This window comes from Rhinatrema bivittatum, chromosome 11 (genome assembly GCF_901001135.1).
Source record: "Rhinatrema bivittatum chromosome 11, aRhiBiv1.1, whole genome shotgun sequence".
NCBI lineage: Eukaryota > Metazoa > Chordata > Amphibia > Gymnophiona > Rhinatrematidae > Rhinatrema > Rhinatrema bivittatum.
In genome coordinates, this window is record NC_042625.1 from 37,079,517 (window position 1) to 37,102,950 (window position 23,434).

Below are 23,434 nucleotides of genomic sequence, written 5' to 3' on the forward strand. Positions count from 1 at the left end.
CACCCCGGAAAAAATGCACCACAACAGGCTGCTCCCTGCACCTTGCCTCAAAGGCAGCCTAACGCCACCACCTGAACTGTGAGGGACTTAAAGGACAAACCTTTCACCAACCCTTTTTGTAAGAAGGTCAAAATGTGCACCACAGATGCTTGAGTAGGATCAACACACTGCTCTGCACACCAACTCTCAAAAACTCTCCAGACCCTCAAATAGGCTAAGGATGCTGAAGTCTTCCTAGCTTGCAGCAGAGTGGAAATTATATCCTCAGAATACCCTTTCCACCTTATTCGCTTCCTCTCAAAAGCCAAGCCGTGAGAAAGAAGTGAACAGCCTGATCTGAAAATATGGGGTCTTGGTGTAGAAGCTTTAGTAGATGGGTGAGAAGTAATGGGCCGTTCACCGCTGGGATTGACCAGATCCGCAAACCATGGCTACCAAGGCCACTCCGGCGCCACTAGAATCACTTCTCTTGAGTGAATTTCTATTCGCCCCAACACTTTGCCCACTGGCGGTCATGGCGAAAATACGTACAGGAGAACACTTTGTGGCCATGGCAGCACCAAAGCATCAACCCCTTCTGCTTCGTGCTCAGATGCGCAGTGCCTTGGCATTTCACTGAGTTGCCATCAAGCCCATGCAGGGCTTGCCCCATCTGCAACGGATAAGATGCATTGCTTCCTCTGACTACTCCCACTCCCCGGGATCCAGCTGTTCACGACTGAGAAAATCTGCTTGCACATTGTCTATTCCGGCTATGTGAGATGCCGCCAATAAAGTCGGATGCTGTTCCACCCAGCAAATCAATTCCCGGCCTTCCTGAGCCACTGCCCTACTCTTGGTACCACCGTGTCATTTGATGAAACTCACCATTGTCACATTGTCTGACAAAATCCTTACTGGTCGACCGTGCAAGAGAGGTAGAAAGGCACGCAATATGAACCTCACCACTCTTGTCTCTGATATACCACAACGCCTCCTACGCCAACCACTGACCTGTGCCGACTGAGTCTGACATATAGCTCCCCAACCAGAGACTGGCATCAGTGGTAACTACTATCCAATTTGGGACCTCTATTTCTACTCCGCGACCTATGTGGTCCCGTCCAAGCCACCAACAGATACTGGACCTGCCTATCCCAAAAGAGAGTTGGTGGCACATGAAACAGCTCTGACAACGGATTCCACCAGGAGAGCAACACTGACTGCTAAGGCCTCATGTGAGCAAATGCCCAAAGCACCAGCTCCAAAGTTGAAGCCATGGAACCAAGAACCTGCAAATAATCCCAGACCCTGGATACTGCTTTCTCTAACAAATTGTGAATTTGTCTCTGCAACTTGCAAATGTGTTCCCTAGTGAAAAACACCTTCCCAATCTTGGTGTTGAAACATGCCTCCAGGAACTCCAACACCCGAGTAGGAGAAAGATGACTTTTGGACTGATTCACTACCCAACCCAGTGATCTCAACCACTGTAGCACCAACGCCACTGCCTGCCTGCAAAGGACCTTTGACTTCACTCGAACAAGCCAATCGTCCAGATATGGATGAACTAGGATGCCCTCCTTTCTGAGAGCCTCCGCCATCTTGACCATCACCTTGGTGAATGTCCTTGGAGCAGTCACCAATCTGAATGGAAGGGAGCAAAACTGAAAGTGTGTCGCAAGGATCATGAACCTCAGGAAACTTTGATGGTCCAGCGAAGCCAAGAACTCCCCTTTGCGCACCGCTGCAATGACTGACCTCAGAGTCTGCATTCAAAAATGAGGAACTTTGAGAGCCATGTTTACCTTTTTCATGTCCAAAATTGGACGGAAGGTCCCCTATTTTTTGGGACCACGAAATAAATGAAATACCTTCCTCTGCGGGAATGGGAACAATAGTTCCCAGCATCTGTAAGTGGCTGATTGTTTCCTGTACCACCCACCTTTTTGCAATGGAAGTGCAAGGGGAGACCATGAACAAGTTCTTTAGTGGGCAAGCAAACTCTAAAATGTAACCTTCTCATCACACTTAAGAATCACCGGTCTGTTGTGATCTTGGCTCACTCCTCGTAAAACAGAGTCAACTGACCCCAAATTGCTGGAACCAAGGAGTGGACCAGTCTTGCTTCATTGGGTGGACTTGGCTCCACCCACAACCTGGCCGGAACCATCCGTGTTCGGCTTGCGACCTCAAAAAGACTGGCTCCAGGACTGCTGTCTCCCAGTAACTTGCCTCTGGGCTCCCCACCAAAGCCCTATTCTGCTAAAAACATCTATTCACCCTAAAGCGAGAATACGTAGGAAAGGATCCTTTCCCACCTTTCGGCTTATCCTCTGGAAATCTATGCTCTATTTTCCCCTAGATGTTTCATTAGCTCTTCCAAGTCCTCTCCAAAAAGCAGTTTCCTTTAAAAGGTAACGCTCCTAACAGACTTGGACCAAACATCCGCCGACCAGTTTCGTAATCAAATGAGTCTCCTGGACGAGACCACTGATATAGTTCTGGAGGAAGTCCTTTTGAGATCATATAATGCATCCGCTCCATAGGCCACCACCGCCTATAGCCGCTCAGCCTGCTTTGCCTCTAAAGCAGACATCGCTTTTCCCGCCTGCAACTGCTGTACCCAGCATAGTCCAGCCCGAAGCATAAAACTGCTGCAAACCGCAGCACGAATGCCTAGGGCAGACACCTCAAAAATCTTTTTGAGACAGACTTCCAGCTTCCTTCCCTTTGGAAATCTCAACAGCTCAAGTGTGCCCTCTGGTAATGACTATAACTTATCCATCACTCTGCCAACCTTTAAGCTGGTCTCCGGAGTATCCCGCTCCCTGACCACTAACTTCCTGACTGACTTATGGAAGGGGAAAGCTTTCGCTGGACCTCTTAAGCCATCCATGATTGGATCCACCTCCTCTTGACCAGACTCCTCCTGCGGAACCTTAATCCCCAGCTCCTTAAGGACATAGGGGATAAAGGGCCACAGCTCTTCCCTGTGGAAAAGATGAACCAACTTAGGATCATCCTCTTCAACAGCTGGGGCTTGTCCCAGCCCTTCCTCTGTATCCTGTCCATCCGGAGAAGGCTTCATCTCAGGAGGGTCATCCGCTGGAGGATTCCCATCCTCAGAATCCTCCGAGGCCTCGTTCACCATGTCTAACTGAGTCGCCCTACCAAGAACTCGCCAATTCCTTGTCGCAGCATTAGTCCACGAAACTCTGGATTTCTTCCTAGGCCGAGATCCTGTCGACCCCTCACGTGTTCGGAGACACACTGCTCCACTGTTTTCCTGTCCAGGTACACTTTGGGCAGCAATAAAACAAAATCTGACAAAATGCTGCAGAATCAACAGAATCCTCCCCTAGGAGGTCCTCATCCTCCGCCAACTGAGACCCGAGCCCCCAGCCATCCATGGGGCTCTGATCAGCCAGGGACAGCTGAGGAGGGAGATCCCCCTCCCCACCCCCACAGTTTCAGAAGCAGCTGTGAGGGAAGACAAAAGGGCCACCGTTCCCATGTTAATCGGAAAGGGGCCCGCTGCTGCACTAGAATCACTTGTGAGCCTTCTAGGCTCTTGCTGCTTCCCCGATGCCACTGCCGAAGTTCCCAAGCTGCCCTCTCCCCCAGAGAGGCAGCGGGGACAGAAACCTACCCAGGACAGCCCCGTGCGTGCCTTGCCACACACAAAGCAATGACTGCTGTGCGTCATGTCTGAAGCCTGCCCGATCACGTGCACAGGTAGCCGCCCAGAGGACTTCAGAAGAAGAAAAAAAAATCACCATGAGAGCTGCTGCCCAGAGTCCCTGCAAGGCTGCTGCCCCGATCTGCATCCCGGGACGACACTGACACAAAAAAAGAAAAAAAAAAACTTTTTTTTTTTAAACTTTAAAGTTACCTCCCTCACAGAAGAAGGGCAGCAGGCTCCGCAAAGTCCTCCTGGGGGAGAGGGAACTGGCTGTACCGCTGGGGGTTACAGCTGGTGAAGAACTGAACTCTAAAAGGGTCCCCCAACTCCCTGCTCGTCCACTTCAGCCCCACTAGGACCTACCAACCTCCCAGGAGTAAGTCTTCTTTAAATCTCTCTCTCTATATATATGATGCTTTTTTTTTGTTGTTGGGGTTTTTTTTGTTTTTTTTTTTAACTAATTTCCAGACTGCTTGTTTGAAAGTTTGTATTGGATCATCAATAAAACAGATTTAAACATAATTTCCAAACTGCAGGTTTTGCACATCTACCATCTGCTGGAGACCGAGAAATACTGAGGGACTGCGGGTGGCACACTAGGCTATGTGGCAGAGTCAGCGAAACGTTCTCTGTCTCCATCTGCTGGAAGAGAGGCAAAATCCAGGAGTCTGGACTGATCTGGGTACATACAGGGAACTGGGCCCTGGATTGCTTTTCAGTTCAGGGTAAGAAAATCCACGAGTAATTTATTAGCACAAGCAGTGAGGTGTGAGGCACCATATTACCTTCGTGCTGCCGTTGTGCCGTCTCCCTCATAGAAACTGGAGACCCTCTATGCAAATGGCTGCCAAAGGCTGTTCCGTGGGCTGCTTGATGGTCCTCATAGGACAGTGGGCTGTGGCGAGGCTTCCCTGGCTCGGGCACAGTCACAGGCGCCCCTTTTGTAATTGAACCTCCAGAGCTGGCGGCAGGGCTGGGCCTGCTCTTCAGGCTCTCCTCATAACACACTCTCTCCAGAGCCCTGGGATCCTGGATGACATCCAGGTGATGCACAGTATGGAAGTTCCTCCCGGGGCTACCGATGATCGATCGGACGTCGTGCTTTTTAGAACTTACTGTTGAAGAATTTGCTTCGAACTTTAAAGGGGTACCCTAGAAAAGATAGCCCCACCCCAAGAAGAGAACACATTGCATGAACGTACATCAGATACAATTTGAAGAGAGATTCTTAGCACCTTACTGGAGCTTTCTTAGATTTTGTCTGATTTGTATAAAAGGAGTGATCTTCTAGCACAGATAACTCAGCTAAGAAAGAAATATCTTGCTATGTAAGATGGCAGTTTTCAATGGTCAGGGCTATGTTCAAAGTACATGGATGACTGGACCTGCACACACACAACACCTCAAAGGGAATCCGCCTGCCGTGTTTCCCGTTGAAAATGAGATGGTTGAAAATATGTGTGCTAAAAAAAATACCCCCCACCCCACCCACTTACTTTGCACTTGCGGTGTATGTGGGTAACCAAGAGGACGGAGAGAGAAGGCACATAAAACCCTGTGCGCTTTAGGCTCTCTCATGCATGTACACTATTCCCCCTCCCCCAATCTAAGAACACCCAGAGGAATGCATCCTGTTAACGTGGCCGATTGTCAGTGCGCTATGCAACCTGCATTTGGATAGGGGCAGTTTTCAGTCAGGGACATTTTACCCGGGTAATTGCCTTCTCACAATGCTCTCCCTGAGACTAACGAGAAGAGAATTGATTTTAATAACTATTTTATAACGCGTTAATGGCATTCACCCTTCAAGGCCAGGCAACAACAGGGCAAAATATTCCAGAAAATGAGGAAGTTTTGCAATCTGCTGCTAAAAGAAATGGCAGGAAAGAGACTCTCTACATGTGTATTTCAAGTAGCTATTTTCAAAATTGTGCATTTTACAATTTTTTTGAACCACCAGAAATCCACTGAGCTTTGCTACACATCCACACATGCAGACAATGCGCCCCCTTCTGACAACATACAGTACTGAACTGCGCACAAGCTTCTTCAGCGCTAGTGGTGGTGCACACTGTGGTGCTGTAATTTCTAGCCAGCCCACGCCACTGCAAGCCAGGTGAGCACATATTTTAGGCCATGTTTTCAAAGAGAAACTACCAGCATTATTCCTTCTTGAAAGTTAGCAAGGTGCAAGGCCCCAGTGTTAAATGTGCCCTGTGCTTTCCACCTATTTGCGTGGGCGGAGGGGGAGGGGAGCAAAATAGCATGCACGCAGCTACAAATAAAAAAGGAATGTGCCCTGGTTCCTCCCCCATCTTACACAAAGCCCAAGGGAATGCCTCTTTTTAGTATGGATAAACGTGCACGCCAGGGAAGACAGGCCATTTTCAACCTGAACCCTGCTCTCTGCATGTTCATGAGCAGAGGAAGAGACCTAACAGAGGCATCGCATGCTGGGATGCTACGAGTAAGGCAGGGTGGAGGATGGCCTCCAAAATCCCCTCGCCCCATTTTCTGATGGCTCACCCAATGTTCTCAGGCATAAGCAATGCTTCCTACCGGGGACTGACATAAAAGAAATTAGTACGGCAGATATGTCTTAGGTAACCCAAGAAGTCCAGGGGAGGCTCCGGCCTTGCAAGCTTCCTTGTGGAGTTGAACTAGGGAAGATCCCACTTCCCCATGGCTTTACAACCTCGAGATCACAGCTGTAGGACCACCATCTCTCCTACTAAACTGCGTCAAAGTGTATCTGGGTAGCCCTGATGTTACAAAGACCAATCCAGGGAGTCAAATATTAAGGCCCTCAAATTATTTTCATTTCCAGAATAAGATCTGACCTTTTTAAAGACAGATAAAAAAAAATATTACTGATAAAACAAGATCCTAGAGAATAATCCAGGAGCGCTTACTCCTGTTCACCTGAAATTGGGAGGCAGTTGATATCCTTCCATTTAGCATGCTGTTTATGAAGCTGCCTGTGCTCCCCTCATACCTGTGTAATTGAGCCTTCCTTCATGGGCCTTGATGCTAGTGGGGCCTCGGGTGCATGCCTCAGTTCTCCACTGGGAATCTCATGGATCGATCTCCCCGCTTCTTTCACCGTAGCTACCAGGGCTTCATGAGCCGTTTTCATTTTCAAGGGGGCCGGTAGGGTCTCGTGAGGCCTAACTTTGTAGGCTTCCAGCAGGCCCCGTGGTGGAGTGCTCTCTCTCTTCAGCTGTTTGGCATCCCTTCTCAGGTAATCCTCATGAGCTTCCACATAGGATCGAGGAATTCCTGTAAGAAACACCACCCCCAGCACAACAGAATCAATTTTTCTAAATACTTATTACTAAGTTAGTACAGAGAACATAAGTGGCTTGCTTGAGGTCTCAAGCACAGAAGTGCACTTGGGTGGAATTTGAATCTGGGTTTTTTTGCTTCTATAACTCTTTGGTTTAAGCACTTGCTTTTCTGCTAGTCCCATCCTCTTTGCAAAAGAACAGGAAAATGCACCTCAACACCGGTTCCTGGATAACAACAGTATCGGTTCCTTCTCTTCTCTCTGGAAATCTGAGTTAGTGTAGAATGGACATCAGAAAATCGCTACTCTCTGCCCGCTGAGATGGCAGTGTGTTTTCAAATTACTAAACACCACACACACTGGGATCACGTTTTAATATGAATTTTGGCATTTGCCATGTTATAAATTACATCCAATGCCTTGACTTGAGTTACACTGATTACAGCAGTGGTGCTTAAACTAGTTCTTGGGCCCCCCTCCCCAACTGTTCCCTAGCCAGTCGGAATTTCAGGATATCTCTAATGAATATGCATGAAAATATTTATATGCACTGCCTCCAGTGTAGGCAAATGGAGAAATTACTTATCTAATAATTGTGTTTTCCTTAGTGTAGACAGATGGACTCAGAACCAACGAGTTTATGCTCCCCTGCCAGTAGATGGAGGCGGAGTCAGATTTCAAAGCTGACATCATCTTAATACACCTGTGAGGTGACCTCAGCCTTTCAGTATTCTCTTCAAAAGCCACTGTGGACATACTATCGAAAAAACTTAATTAAATAGATAACCGTAACTGTACTCAACCAAATACTGAACCCCAGTAAGATTATAGATGCCCTGATCTAGGAACTAGATGACGGCTTACCCGTAATCTCTTGGAATTGATATCCACTCCACAGGCGAATCCTTGGCACCATTCTTGGGCAGCCATGGATGGGATGCTGAGTCCATCTGTCTACACTAAGGAAAACGAAATTATCAGGTAAGTAATTTCTCCGTTTCCTAGCATGTAGCCAGATAGATTCAGGACCAATGGGATGTACAAAAGTTACTCCCGATGGGGTGGGAGGCTGCCCGTGGTCCAGTTAACACCACCCTTGTAAAGGCTGCATCCTCCTAGGCCAGAAAGTCCAGGCAATAGAACCTAGAGAAGGCGTGCATGGAGGACCATGTCGCCACTCAGCAGATGTCAACAGGAGACAGCAGTCTAGCTTCTGCCCATGAGACTGCCTGAGCCCTAGTGGAATGAGCTTTAACCTGAAGGGGTAATGGCTTTCCTGTCTCCACATGGGCTCCTGTGACCACCTCCTTAATCCCTTGAGCTATGGTAGCTCACGAAGCTGGTTCAACCTACTTACTTCCACCGTGAAGGACAAACAGGCGGTCTGTCTTTCGGACTGGTTCTGAAACTTCCAGATACTGCACCAAAAGCCTGACTGACATTCAAACGGCGGTATATTTCCACGTCCTTGTGCTTATCTAGGGATGGCAACGAAATGGACCGATTCAAATGAAACTCCGAGACTACCTTGGGCAAGAAGAATGGAACGGTACGAAGCTGTATCGCTCCTGAGTCATGTGGATGAACCGCTCCCAAAACGACAACGCTAGAGGTTCAGAAATGCAACATGCCGACCACAGAGCCACCAAGAACATCGTTTTCAGGGTTAAACGCAAGAAAAGACTGCGCAGTGGACGAAAGGAGGCCCCTGCCAAAAACTCCAATACTAAATTAAGATTCCACAAGGGAACCAGCCATTGTAGAAGTGGGCGGAGGTGCTTTACCCCTTTCAGAAAACTGGCCATGTCCTGTTGAGCCAACAGGCGGGTTCTGTTCACCTCGCCCCTGAAACAGGAGAGAGTCGCTACCTGGACCTTCAAGGTGTTAAGGGTCAAACTTTTACTCAAGCTGTCCCGCAAAAATTCCAGAATTAGTGAGATTTTGATCATCTGAGGGGAAACACTACATTCCTCGCACCAGGCTTCAAATACTCTCCAGACCTGCCCATACGCTAGGGACATAGAGAACATCTGCGCGTGGAATAAGGTGGCAATTACTGTCGCCGAATATCCTCACTTCATCAGGCGAACCCTCTCAGGGGCCAGACCGTAAAGACAGAATCAAGTTGAATCCTCCTGAAGGACTGGTCTCTGTTGTAGCAGGTCCCTGTGCAGTGGGAGGCACAGGGAGGTCTCCACCAGGAGTCTCTGCATGTCTGCATACCACGGATGCCTGGGCCTGGAGCTACTAGTACGACTAATCCCCTGTGGTGCTCGATTTTGCAAATAACCCTGGCTATGAGGGGCCACAGAGGGAAGGCATTTAGCAGCTTCTCTTCCGGTCAGGTCTGAACAAGAGCATCAATCCCCAGAGTCAACTAATCTCTTCTGTGGCTGAAGAATCAGGGAACTTTCGCATTGTGAGATGCGGCCAGCAGGTCAGTGGATGGGAGACCCTAGTGATCTACTACCAGCTGAAAGGCTTTGGCCGACAACGTCCACCCTCCTGGATCCAGACTCTCCCTGTTTAGAAAGTCTGCTCTGACATCTTTTGCTGCAATGTGGGAAGCTGAGATCATTTGTAGATGTATTTCCTCCCATTCCATAAGGAGATCTATTTCCTGTGACACTTGCTGGCTTTTGGTTCCATCCTGGCGGTTGATGTAGGCTACTGTTGTTGCGTTGTCCGACATTACACGGATTGCTTGACCCTGGAGTATGTGGCTGAATTGTAGACACACAAATCTAACTGCCCGGGCCTTCTAGGTGATTTATGTTCCAGAGGGCCTCTTCCTTGGTCCAATGCCCCTGGGCTGTCACTTAACAGTGAGCTCCCCAGCCCCGGAGGCTCGCATCTGTTATGAGGACCAGCCAGTTCAGAGGGGACAGGGGTACACCCCTGCTGAGATGAGCTTCCTGCAGCCAATACTGGATCTGAGAGCATACTTCCATCGGTAAGTGGAGGCAAATCAAATAGTCTTGAGACAGCGGGTTCCAACATGACAGCAGGGAGCACTGAAGTAGTCACATGTGTGCCCTCACCTAAGGCACTACTTCCAGGGTTGCTGCCATCAGAGGACTTGAAGATAGCTCCACACCGTCAGGTGTATCGTGTTCATCAACAGACGCACTTGGGATATCAACTTCCTTATCCACATAATCAGGAGGAAGACCTTGCTGTGCTTGGTGTCAAACCAGACTCTCAATTATTCCAAGGACTGGGATGGTTTTCAGATTGGGTCGTAAACCTGGACAAAAACAACAGAGTTCCTGAAGCAAGGAGGTCACCCTGTTGATTACCAAGAGACTCTCTTCTACAGACTTTGCCTGGTTCAACCAGTCGTCCAAGTATGGGCGGCACCAGGATTCCCTCTTTTCTCAACGATGCTGCTACGACCACCATAATCTTGGAAAATGTTCTGGGGGCAGTGGCCAAGCCAAGGGGCAGTGCCCGGAACTGATAATGGTGACCCAGTACTGCAATGCATAGGAAACTATGTTCTTGCTGGATTGGAATATGTACGTATGGTTATTATCACGGAGTGTAGGGTTTCCATACGGAAATGAATCACTTGTAGATGTTGGTTGACGCTCTTGAGGTCCAGGATGCGTCAAAAGGAGCCTTCCCTTCTTGGGTATGATGAAATAAATGGAATAACGCAGCATATTTTCCTGGGGTGTAGGTACTGAGATTATAGCCCTCATCCTGAGGAGCCTTAACAGGGTAGTCTCCATTGCCTGCTTCTTGTACTGGGAGTGGCAAGGAGATATAATGAATATGTCCTGAGGAGTGCTGCGAAATTCCAGCGCATATCCTTCTCGTATGACCTCCAGTACCTATTTGTCCAAAGTGATCTCGACCCACCATTGGTAGAAGAGGGACAGTCAACCACCTATCTTCTCGTTCCAAGGGTGGGTCGGCAAAACTTCATTGGGGGGTTCGGGATGAACCTGAACCCGAGCCTGACTCTCTCTTGGGCTGCTGACTCCAAAAGGACTGAGCTCTCCCAAAAGGACAGAGACCTCTGAAATGTCTCGTTTCTGTAGGGGCGAAAGCGGTGGGAGCCCCTGAATCGACCCTTCATGGGTGAGGGATGCTGTAACTGCTTTCCTCTTATCATCTGGTGGCCAGGGTACTGGAGATTCCCCCAATTTACTGCCAGCTTTTCCAAGTCGCTTCCGAAGAGGAGTGATCCTTTAAAGGGCATCTTTGTGAGATTTGCCTTGAAGATTACGTCTGCTGACCAATTCCGCAGCCATAGCTATCTTCTGGCCACCACCACTGAGGTCCCTCCTCTAACTGAGGTACTGACTAGGTTCGAGCCTGCATCAGCTAAAAATACTGTGGCGGGTTCCATAACTGCTCTGGAATTTGCCCCCGAGTCATCCACCTCCCGAGAGAGGAGCAGGCACGAACGAGCTACCAGGGCACAACAAGAAGCAGTCAATGTAAGGTCACTGATATTGTGACAAAGGTCTGTTTAAGGATGGCCTCCATCCGCCTATTGTGCGCATTCTTTATGGCCGCTCTTCCTTCCACTGGGATAGTTCACTTAAAGATGGCACAGACCAGTGCATCCACTTTAGGGAAACGCAAACGTGCTCTAGCTGCTGACATAAGCAAGAAAACAGGTCAGACTGTACAGCCCTAATATGAAAAGTAGCGCAAAGAGAAAGGAGCTTATGTTTCTTTGCTGCTGGAGCCACTGGCGATGGTAACTGCGTGTTCAAACAGCTTGCGCTTAAAATTTTATGCGCACAGATTTTGGGTGACTATGCAGGCCTCAGCAAGGCACACACACGTCCCGTGCCCCTGGCTTTTCTTGTATTCTGTGCCTAGTAAGTTGTGCACATATGTACGCACATGACATTATGCGCACAGCCTGTGCGCAGAGCAGACACACACTGCGCATACCGAAACTCTATAGTGGATAATACAGGTACAAAAACGCGCACAAGATGGCGCCACCGTGGCCAACCATGTGGTGTGCCGACCAAGCTTAATGTGGGGCCTAGCCCACCGGGGGGGGGGGGCACTCAACATGCTCAGAAGTCCACTTCCCTTTACGCCAATGGGATCGGGAATGACATCAATATGGCACATCGAGCAAGAAGACAAGTGGAAGTCTTAAGAACATAAGAAATTGCCAATCTGGGTCAGACCAAGGGTCCATCAAGCCCAGAATCCTGTTTCCAACAGAGGCCAAACCAGGCCACAAGAACCTGGCAATTACCCAAACACTAAGAAGATCCCATGCTACTGATGCAATTAATAGCAGTGGCTATTCCCTAAGTAAACTTGATTAATAGACGTTAATGGACTTCTCCTCCAAGAACTTATCCAAACCTTTTTTGAACCCAGCTACACTAACTGCACTAACCACATCCTCTGGCAACAAATTCCAGAGCTTTATTGTGCGTTGAGTGAAAAATAATTTTCTCTGATTAGTCTTAAATGTGCTACTTGCTAACTTCATGGAATGCCCCCTAGTTCTATTATTCGAAAGTGTAAATAATCAATTCACATCTACTCGTTCAAGACCTTTCATGATCTTAAAGACCTCTATCATATCCCCTCCTCAGCCGTCTCTTCTCCAAGCTGAACAGCCCTAACCTCTTCAGCCTTTCCTCATAGGGGAGCTGTTCCATCCCCTTTATCATTTTGGTTGCCCTTCTCTGTATCTTCTCCATCGCAACTATATCTTTTTTGAGATGCGGCAACCAGAATTGTACACAGTATTCAAGGTGCGGTCTCACCATGGAGCGATATAGAGGCATTATGACATTTTCCGTTTTATTAACCATTCCCTTCCTAATAATTCCTAACATTCTGTTTGCTTTTTTGACTGCTGCAGCACACTGAGCCGACAATTTTAAAGTATTATCCACTATGATGCCTAGATCTTTTTCCTGGGTGGTAGCTCCTAATATGGAACCTAACATCATGTAACTACAGCAAGGGTTATTTTTCCCTATATTCAACACTTTGCACTTGTCCACAATAAATTTCATCTGCCATTTGGATGCCCAATCTTCCACAGTCTTGCAAGGTCCTCCTGTAATGTATCACAATCAAGCACCGGTCCAAGTACAGATCCCTGAGGCACTCCTCTGTTTACCCTTTCCCACCGAGAAATTGACCATTTAATCCTACTCTGGTTCCTGTCTTTTAACCAGTTTGTAATCCATGAAAGGACATCACCTCCTAGCCTATGACTTTTTAGTTTTCTTAGAAGCCTCTCATGAGGGACTTTGTCAAATGCCTTCTGAAAATCCAAATACACTACATCTACCGGTTCACCTTTATCCACATGTTTAACAACCCCTTCAAAATAATTAAACAGATTTGTTAGGCAAGACTTCCCTTGGGTAAATCCATGTTGACTGTGTTCCATTAAACCATGTCTTTCTATATACTCTACGATTTTGATCTTGAGAATAGTTTCCACTATTTTTCCCTGCACTGAAGTCAGGCTCACTGGTCTATAGTTACCCGGATCGCCCCTGAAGCCTTTTTTAAATATTGGGGTTACATTGGCCACCCTCCAGTCTTCAGGTACAATGGATATTTTAATGATAGGTTACAAATTTTAACTAATAGATCAGAAATTTCATTTTTTATTTCTTTCAGTACCCCAGGATGCATACCATCTGGTCCAGGTGATTTGCTACTCTTTAGCCTTACCGAAACCCCTCCAATGTCTCTGTATTGGAGGGGTTTCGATAAGACATGCCCTGCATGTGGTGAATTTTTTTTTTTTTTTACTTACCTGGGCTCAGCACTTATCGGCTGAGCACAGAGGTGGTCTCCGGCTGTGTGTGTGTTGGGGGGGGGGGGGGGGGAAGAGAGCTTTGGCAGTTGCCATGCACTCGGCTTCCTGCACTCACTGCCTTTCAGCTGCTTCAGCAGTAAAGTCCATGCCGGGAACTGGCTACCGGACCAAGGCACATTTCTGAGGGATCTTGGAAATCACCTCAGGAATTCTCAATTGGGGGAGGGACTTTTAGGTATCACTGCAGGAGAGCAGGGCTCAATCTTTTCTCCAATTTAAAGTAGAATTTCTTCTTTCAAAAGGTACAGCGATCCCCATAGGGAAAGCATGTCCGCATCAGCTGGAGATGGAGAAATACTGAAAGGCTGAGGTCACTGCAGGGGTATCTAGGGTGACGTCAGCTTTGAAACCTGACTCAGTCTCCATCTGCTGACAGGAAGCATAAACCCATTGGTCCTAAGACCATCTGGCTACACGCTAGGAAATATCTCTCATACATATTCATTAGGGATATCCTGAAAATCCAACTGGCTGGACTGCTTCAACCTCCCAACTGGCTGGAAGGTTGAAGCAACATCGGAAGCCACAGATTCCACTTGAAAAAGGAAGTGGAAAGAAAAGATGGGCCCCTCCAGACATGCACTGGGGCAAGGATGTACTAGATGGTCTCCTTTACCTTGTGTGATTGAGCCCCGCATGTGGTGAACTTCTTTTAAGTTGTGCGGACTGTGTCTGTCTGCTGGAATGGCGCGACCCATGAGACCTAAGATGGAGAGAAAAATCTCAGATTGTGAAAAAGGTTGCTGTGCTCAAATCGCAAGAGCAGAAAACACGATTTTCTTTGAAGTGGACGTCACAGTACCAGAAAAACAGACCCTCAAAAGAGTGCTCGAGATTTCACATGATTGTTAAAACACAAAACTGTTCCTCCCAGCCTCTTCTTTTGGATCTGAATTTTATTCCATTACTGTTAACAGTTTAAAAAATTTGTAAAGTTCCTCACATGCAGGAACTGCTGACACTCAATCTGCTGTGCTGATCCTTAGAAGAATGCCAAACAAAATGTAAAACTGGCAGAAGGTAACTATTGCTATGCACAATTTTCTTGAGAATTTGCTCAGGTGAATCAGCAGTTACCCGGGTACGTTCTCCAGGCTTAACTATGGGACAATAGCGGGAAACCGCAACTGTGCATTCCTCCAAATGAGTCCCGCTGATGTGCAGACTCACGTTCATTGACTTACCTTCAATACCAGACGATGAGAGGTCACGGACTGGTAAACCCCGTGGGGTCCTGCCTTCCATCATATCATATGTACGCTTCGTGCCGCCGCCTTCATGGGAAGTACCAGAGGCTCTGCTGTCCTCCTTGGAATTCTGAGCAGCAGCGACACCACCTGAAAATAGATAAGAGACACAGACATCAGATCCACATGAAAGGAAAAGAAATGGAAGAGCATTTATGGTTATTCAGAATGGAAGATATATTAAGACTAAACAAAAAGAAAACCAATCATAGGTTTTCTTCAAACTGGATGTCCCCCCCCCCCCCCTACAATGTCACCTGCTAAGAATGTTGGGCACTAGCAGTCATGTGACCTCTGGGTGGTCCCTATGAAACCTACTGGTTGCATGAACGGGCCTGTTGGCTATTGAATACATGTGGTACAAGCCATGGTTAGCCAACATGTGTGACAACCATTTGCTGGAATTCAGTGATAACTTAACAGAAGCAAAGGTATCAAAAGGATGAACAAAGGCATTTAAAAAAAAAAAAGGCAAAATGCCTGGGAAATGATCAAAAGGGGGAAGAGACGCAGAGATGAGGACAAAAAATGTGAACCAAGAAACATGCCACAAAACTCGGCGTTAACTCCTGCTGTGCTAGCAGTAATTTCAGTAGTGTTCCATGGAAATGTCAAAATTTCTTAACAAAACAGGCTGCAAATTCTAAATCAGCAGAAGACAATCTGCAAAGCTATCTACCTGGATTAAACCAGCCTGCCTGGAAACCATCCTCATCTATTGTGCTAACAGTACATGTAGGATTCCACACTGTGCAGACAGCCTGGTTAAAAATAAATAAATAAATAATGCACCCCCAGGGGTATGTTTGGAACAGGGGAGGGGTGTAAAATACAAAAGTTACTTTACCCCTCTGCTCTTCACCAACAATACAAACTGTAGGTGCCAAGTAGATGGATGCTTTTAGCACTTTATGCTATCTGATTTTCAAAGACAAGTTTTGCCAGGTAGGTCTTCTTTGAAAAACCGCTAAAAGGTACACATAGTAAAAATAGTCGTGTATGAAGCAACTATACGGGATATTGGACAATTGCAAACCTCCTCCCTCCAAAAAAATCCACGAAAAGGCAAAAAAAAAAAAAAAAAATTAAAAATCAAACACACACACACAGTAAGAATGTTTTAAAATGCATGCTGCTTTTTAAAGTCAGACACACACACACTGACACAAAATGAAGTGAAATTAAACAGCACAGACCCTTCACGCTCTGGCTGAGCATATTTTCCTGTCTTCTACCTAATCAGAAATTCCTCAAGCCTGCTTTCCTCAGAAGGGCAACACGCCCCGCGGATACACCAGGAAGTTTATGGAACAGCTGCGTGCCCCCCCCCCCCCCCCCCCCCCCGCTTATGTGACAAACGCCCTGGCTTGGTGATATAAACACATGGGCCCATCCCTGGAACGAGAGCTGCCTGCAGTGCCAGGAACTGCTGGAGTCCAGATCCTCCTCGCTGGCACAGTGTGACACAAGACACAACTGGGGCAAATGTGAGCCAAATGCCAAGTGCTTCGGTTAGGGAATAACAACACTTCTCTTCTGCGAAGGATTAACTGGTGCATGGGGCAACAGACGGAGGAGAGAGAGAGAGAGAGAAGAAGAAAAGAAAGCAGAGAAGGAATGGAAGGTATTTGGACTTTATACAGCGCAAATCTGCCCGTGCTGGGGGGCGGTGGTTGTCAGATCGGGGCTAACAGATGGTGGGGAGGAAAATTTCAGAGATCAGGGCTGAATATTCTCCTAAACCTAGTCAGTCAAAATGTTCCCATTAGTAGTTAATAGAAATGGAATTCAAAATCACATCTGACTTAAATGAGAAAAATTAGGATGCTCGTGTGGATTACATTTCTCTCTTCTGTTAATGTGGTATTATTTGTATGTTAAAAATGCAGAAAAAGTGAAGGAGGAAATGGGTCACAGATTACGGACAAGGATACATTTTCACAGACACAAGGAAGAGTAAGTGTGGAACAGAATGCTTCCGGGCCAGACCACCGCACCAGTGATCACAAGCGCACAATGTTTGGAATGCTGAGTCAGGCCAAAGACCCAACGAGCCCAGCATCCTGGCTCCCATAGTGGTCAGTGCAGTTCAGGAGTACCTGGCAGATATCCCACAAAGAGTAGATCCATTCCTTGTTGCTCACTCCCAGGGACAAGCGGTGGCTTTCCCAAATCTACCTGGCTAATAACGGTTTACGGACTTGCCCTCCAGGAACCTGTTCAAACTCGCTATGCTAGACGCCCTGACCACATCCTCCGGCAACAGATTCCACAGCTTGAGCGTGTGCTGAGTGAAAATAAATACTTTCTCAATTTGTTTAAAATCTGCTACCTGCTAGTTTCATGCCTTAGAATTAGAAAGGGTAAATGATCATCCCCTGTATTCCGTTCTACCCGACTCATGATTTTATAAACTTCTATCATATCCCCTTCTCAGTTGTCTCTTCTCAAAGTTGGAGTACTAACCTGTTTAGCCTTTCTTCACAGGGGCATCATTCCATCCCCTTTATCGTTTTTTGTTACTCTGCTCTGTATGTTTTCTAATTCTGCTCTGTATCTTTTCTGAGATGTGGTGACCAGAACCACACACAACACTCAAGAAGTGGTCGCACTATGGAGCGATACAGAGGCATTATGCTATTCTCAGTTTTATCCTATCCTTTCTTTTCCTAATAATCCCTAGCAATCTATTTGCTTTTTTGACCACCGCAGCACACCGAGCAGATGATTTCGCCGCAAGGTCTCCAAGGCCCTTCTTCTGGGTGGTGATTCATCGCTTAGAATCCAGTATTGTGCACCTAATGTTTGAAATCTTTTTTTCCTCCTAGGTACATCACTTTAATCTTCTGATCAAGAGACTGAAAAAGAAACTTCAAAAAAACCACCAACAGTATAAGACATTCAAGCGTCAAATGATCAAACACTTTGAAACAAGCACAAAGGGACTTATCAGGGATGTTGCTTTCTTCACCCATTAACAGTTAAAGTCCTCCTGCAGTTGTAATTTCTGCTGTCTGTCAGCCTCAGCTTTCTCAATCCTCTGTAAATACATCATTCTACTTACTTTACAACTCTCTGCAGCTTTTTAAAACAAGCACCACCCCTTGTAACATAATCCGTAAATTACATGGATATTTGGGCAACATCATCTCAAGCTCTTTCTGCACTGACCTCATGAAGGCAACACGGCACTCAAAAGCTCATCCCAAACATATTCATTTACCACATGGAAAGGGGTCACCTATAGCTTGCACACTGACATTTATTTCTACATGTCCAATTGGACTATAAAGTCACCACTCATATTTAATTCTGCTTATATGTCAAGAACACACACAGAGAGGGGAAAGCTGTCAAAGAGAGTTACAGTGAGGCAGATTATTTTTTAAAAAAGCTGTCATTCAGCACATAACTTTAGGACCCTAAGTTCACTTGAAAATAGACGCTGTAAACTGAGGCTCCTAAATTAGCCCTGCTATTTATCTGCTTACAGTTAAGCACATACATTAGGAACCTGGCACTGGAAATCCATGCTGAGCACCCTTTGCTTCCCCTGATCTGACCCCATCCACTTTTCAGAGATCTAACTTTAGGTGCTAACTAAAAAACAGACACCTAAATTTAGATGGTGGTGGTGGTGGGGGGTGGGGGGGGGTGTCATTTAGGGATATCTAGATGTCTAACTCCTTAAGGTAGGCGCCTGGATCTTTTGACTATCTGCTTGAATGTGTTTAAGTCATTAGTTGATTGATTAGATCACTAAATGCTGAGGATCTCCAGCTATGTCAACAGGGTATGTTTTCATGTAGTGCTTGCTGTGAGTTCATATTTTCAGCTGTGTGATCAGTTTTCTTAACAGATAGCTGCACTGTGCAAGCCACTACTCGGAAGTGTATTTTTGTTGTCTTCCTTGCAAATTAGTAAAGCTTAAAAAACATTCTCTCTCTGGGTGTCTAACTCTTGTGCTCTAAGAGCCTTGGCTAAGGAGATACTCAGCCTCTCTCTATGGACACATGCAACTACGGACCGGTCCAAAAGAGGTGGACAGAGCACACAGAACACTTTTCTACTTTAGTACTAATTGGATATTTCAATGGTAACAAATATCTGGAGAACAGTATGCACCTTGGACACAAGTGCCTGGCAATAATGGAAAAAACGTTTTCCCTGAACGCACCCAGATCAGTCCAGACTCCTGGGTTTTGCCTCCCTGCCAGCAGATGGAGACAGAGAAAGTTTTACTGACACTGTACCTAACCTACAGGCCGATAGGGTAACCTGCTATTGGACACGCGTTTTCCCTTACCCCTTATTCAGTAAGGGGCAGAAAACACGCATCCAACCCGTAGAACCTAATAGCGCCCTCAGCATGCAAATGCATGTTGATGGCCTTATTAGGTATTCGCGTGCGATTCAGAAAGTAAAATGTGCAGCCAAGCCGCCCATTTTACTTTCAGAAATTAGCGCCTACCCAAAGGTAGGCGCTAATTTCTTCCGGCACCAGGAAAGTGCACAGAAAAGCAGTAAAAACTGCTTTTCTGTGCACCCTCCAACTTAATATCATGGCGATATTAAGTCAGAAGTCCTGAAGAGTAAAAAAAAAGTAAAAAAAAATTTTTTAAAAATTGAAAGTTGGCAGGCGGCTGTCGGGTCAAAAACCGGACGCTCAATTTTGCCGGCGTCCAGTTTCCGAGCCCGTGGCTGACAGCGGGCTCGAGAACCGACACCGGCAAAATTGAGCGTCTGCTGTCAAACCCGCTGATAGCCGCCGCTCCTTTTGCCCGTTTCTAACGCCGGGCCTAATTTACATAAGAACATAAAATCATAAGAAAATGCCATACTGGGTCAGACCAAGGGTCCATCAAGCCCAGCATCCTGTTTCCAACAGAGGCCAAACCAGGCCACAAGAACCTGGCAATTACCCAAACACTAAGAAGATCCCATGCTACTGATGCAATTAATAGCAGTGGCTATTCCCTAAGTAAACTTGATTAATAGCCGTTAATGGACTTTTCCTCCAAGAACTTATCCAATCCTTTTTTAAACACAGCTACACTAACTGCACTAACCACATCCTCTGGCAACAAATTCCAGAGTTTAATTGTGCGTTGAGTAAAAAAGAACTTTCTCCAATTAGTTTTAAATGTGCCCCATGCTAACTTCATGGAGTGCCCCCTAGTCTTTCTACTATCCGAAAGAGTAAATAATCGATTCACATCTACCCGTTCAAGACCTCTCATGATTTTAAACACCTCTATCATATCCCCCCTCAGTCGTCTCTTCTCAAAGCTGAAAAGTCCTAACCTCTTTAGTCTTTCCTCATAGGGGAGTTGTTCCATTCCCCTTATCATTTTGGTAGCCCTTCTCTGTACCTTCTCCATCGCAATTATATCTTTTTTGAGATGCGGCGACCAGAATTGTACACAGTATTCAAGGTGCGGTCTCACCATGGAGTGATACAGAGGCATTATGACATTTTCTGTTTTATTCACCATTCACCAGTGGCCTGTGTGCGCGCCAGGAGAGCGGGCTTTACTGAATCGGCCTGCTAGTGTGCTACCTGCAGTCCCTCAGTATTGTTCTATCTTCAGCAGATGGTGCAAAATCTGCAGTGCTGCAGTTTAAAAAAAAAAAAAAAAAATAGATAATAGAGAGAGAGCGCCTTCCTCCCAGCCCCTTGATTTGAGGCAGATGAGCTGGGGGTTGATGACAGGAAAATTGATTCTTACCTTCTGATTTTTATTCCTGTATTACCACAAATTAGTCCAGATGAGTGGGTTTATGCATCCCTACCAGCAGATGGAGGCAGAGAACAAAACTTTTGAGGCACTGCTACATAACTGAGACTGCAATCCTCAGTATTGACCTGTACGCAAGCCAGAGAGTAGATACCAATCCCCTTTCCAGGGTGAACCAGAAAAAAAAACTGGGTTGGAATAAACCCCCTGAACTGGAGGCTCACATACTCCCAAAAAAGAAACACTCTGATAAACCGCTCAACTTCTGAACAGATTGAAAAATGTGATTATAATATGCACAAAAACACCAGGATAATCAGTCTTTCGGCAGTACACAGGACAGGTCTCTGGACTCATCTGTGGTATTACAGGAACAAACATTAGCAGGTAAGAACCAGTTTTCCTTTCTTGTTCATACCCAGATCACTCCAGACATGTGGGATATACCCAAGCACCCCCTACACTGGGCGGGAACCTGAAAGACCTGCTCTCAGCACACTTTCCCCGAAACTCACATGCTCGCGAACGTCTAACCGGTAATGCTTGGTGAAAGTATGAAACGAGGACCACACTGCGGCCCTACATGTCTTGGGGAGACACCAACTGACACTCCGCCCAAGAGGCTGCCTGCGCTCTAGTCGAATGTTCTTAAATCCAAGATGGGATGGAAGGTACCCTTCCTTTTTAGGAACCACAAAATAAATGGAGTACCTCCCCCGACCTTGCTTGCTCAGCGGAACTATGGCTTCTAAGCTTAGCAAATCTGCAGTCCCCTCTACTGCTTCGTGATGAGCAGTGGGACCAGGCATGAAAATTCTAAGGTGTGACCCTCATCCAGATCCAGATCATTCTTATTCGCATCAGGATTCTGAACCCATCCGGATTTGCTCCCTGCGGTGATGCAGGATCCTCCTGCATCTTATCCGAGTCATCCAGATCCCTGGGGTCTCCCAGCACCCCAGGTGCTTGAGAAGATCCCCAGAACTGCCCACCAAAGTCATCCTTGGTCTTTTGGGCGAGAATGGCAGTTTTCCCCTGGATCTCACTCTCCTGCACCCCCCCTCCTTGCCAGGAAGGACAAATTCTGGAGAAAACTCCTCTGGATCATCAGACCCCTGCATGAGGAGACTGTCCTCCGAGTCTGCTCCCCCCTCCTGGCTTTCCTCTGCAGCCTGCGCCACAGGAGAGAGTGGAGGAGGGGGAATCACCAGAGTCCCCGGTCAGGTGGAACCCCCTGGCCGCGATTCCCCGTGAGCATGGCCAAAATGGAGGGGCCCCCCCCCCCCTTTGCCATGGTCCCCGAGGATCTGGAGGCCCTCCTGGCCCTTAAACCCCCCTCGCGGAGGATCCCCTCCACCCCTGTCGACAACCAGTGCAGAGGGAGCGGGAATCAAGTCGAGCTGACCAAAGCCTGCAGGCCCTTTACGCGGCTATGCGTGGTTTCGCCGCCATGAGCCACGAGGTTGGAAACGCAATGCGGCCCGAGTGCGCCGTCCCACAGTAGGCCGGCACCATGTGAACACTCCGCTGAGCCGCACGATTGCAAGCAGCGTGCGGGAAGTCGCAGTGGGTCAAGCGATGCGCATACAAACCTTGCCTCACACCACAGAGTTCCCCCCCCCCGGGGAAAATAACCAACAATGCGGCCCTCTCAGACTCCTGCCGACCCCAGCAGCTCCCGTTTGCTGACTGCCCCAGCCACTGAGCTGCCGACCGATTCTCCTGTCTCTTCTCAATCTACTTCCCCCTTCAGAGAGGCAGCAGCTGGCAGGAGGGGACTTCGGAGACCAAGAAGGAGCCAGTCCCCTGGCTATCAAGGTCTCTGGAACACAGTGGGCCACTGCGGTCAGGGGCTTCCAGCCCCCTGGTCGCCCAGCTTGACCCGAGGGATGGCCCACAAAGGAACCTAGCATCTCAGGGAGCTACTCCAACTTATCTCCAAATTTCAACTCTCAGTCAGAACTACAGGTTTGCACCTCTGCCATCTGCTAGAGACGGAGAAATACTGAGGGACTGCAGGTGGCACTCTCAGTTATGTAGCAGTGCCTGAAGTTTTTATTCTCTGCCTCCATCTGCTGGTAGGGATGCAAAACCCACTTGTCTGGACTGATCTGGGTGTGAACAGGAACCTTTAAGTATGCTCGATCCTAAAGATCCATGGGGTGTAAATCTGGTGGTCCAGATCCCTCCCCTTCACGAGGCTGCTGAGGCAACTTGAGGCTCTGTGAAGCAGTTTGGCAGCCTGTTCCCACTTGCAGCGTTGTGTTCCAGCCTAACTTAGGGAAGTATTCTTACCTTGTTTTGGCGGTAAAGTTTAAAAAAAAAAATAAATAAAAAAGGTTTTCTCCTTTCCTGCTCGGGGCAGCTGAGGTATTCATTTTAGACCGCTTTGTTTTTCTTCTCAGCAGCAGTGTGCGCGAGGTGGGTGGCTGTTAGGGTAAGGATCCCCTAGCCATATGTAACATGGTGTGAGGCTTGGCCTGCTGTGCTTGTGGGTCGGCTCGGTCGTAACACAATTGGGCAAGGTCGTGTGCTGGCTGTTTGTCAGGCGGTGAGGGACCTGCTGCCATGGCAAAAGAGCAGGCTCCCATTCAGGGGGGATCAGTCAGACCCAGCGGTGAGTCAAAGCTCATGGCTAATGGTGCTGAAGAGCCGGTGGCTTCAGCT

At 47.4% G+C, this 23,434-nt stretch overlaps 1 protein-coding gene across 1 annotated transcript in view; it reads right to left on the reverse strand.

Moving 5' to 3' along the window:
• The window catches only part of NCOR2 (nuclear receptor corepressor 2), a 545,866-nt gene that overhangs the window by 74,863 nt on the left and 447,569 nt on the right, over positions 1-23,434 (reverse strand). Inside the window, 4 exon segments of the mRNA XM_029571687.1 lie at positions 4,450-4,816; positions 6,660-6,943; positions 14,399-14,485; positions 14,967-15,119. Coding sequence (XP_029427547.1) covers positions 4,450-4,816; positions 6,660-6,943; positions 14,399-14,485; positions 14,967-15,119 — 891 coding nt within the window.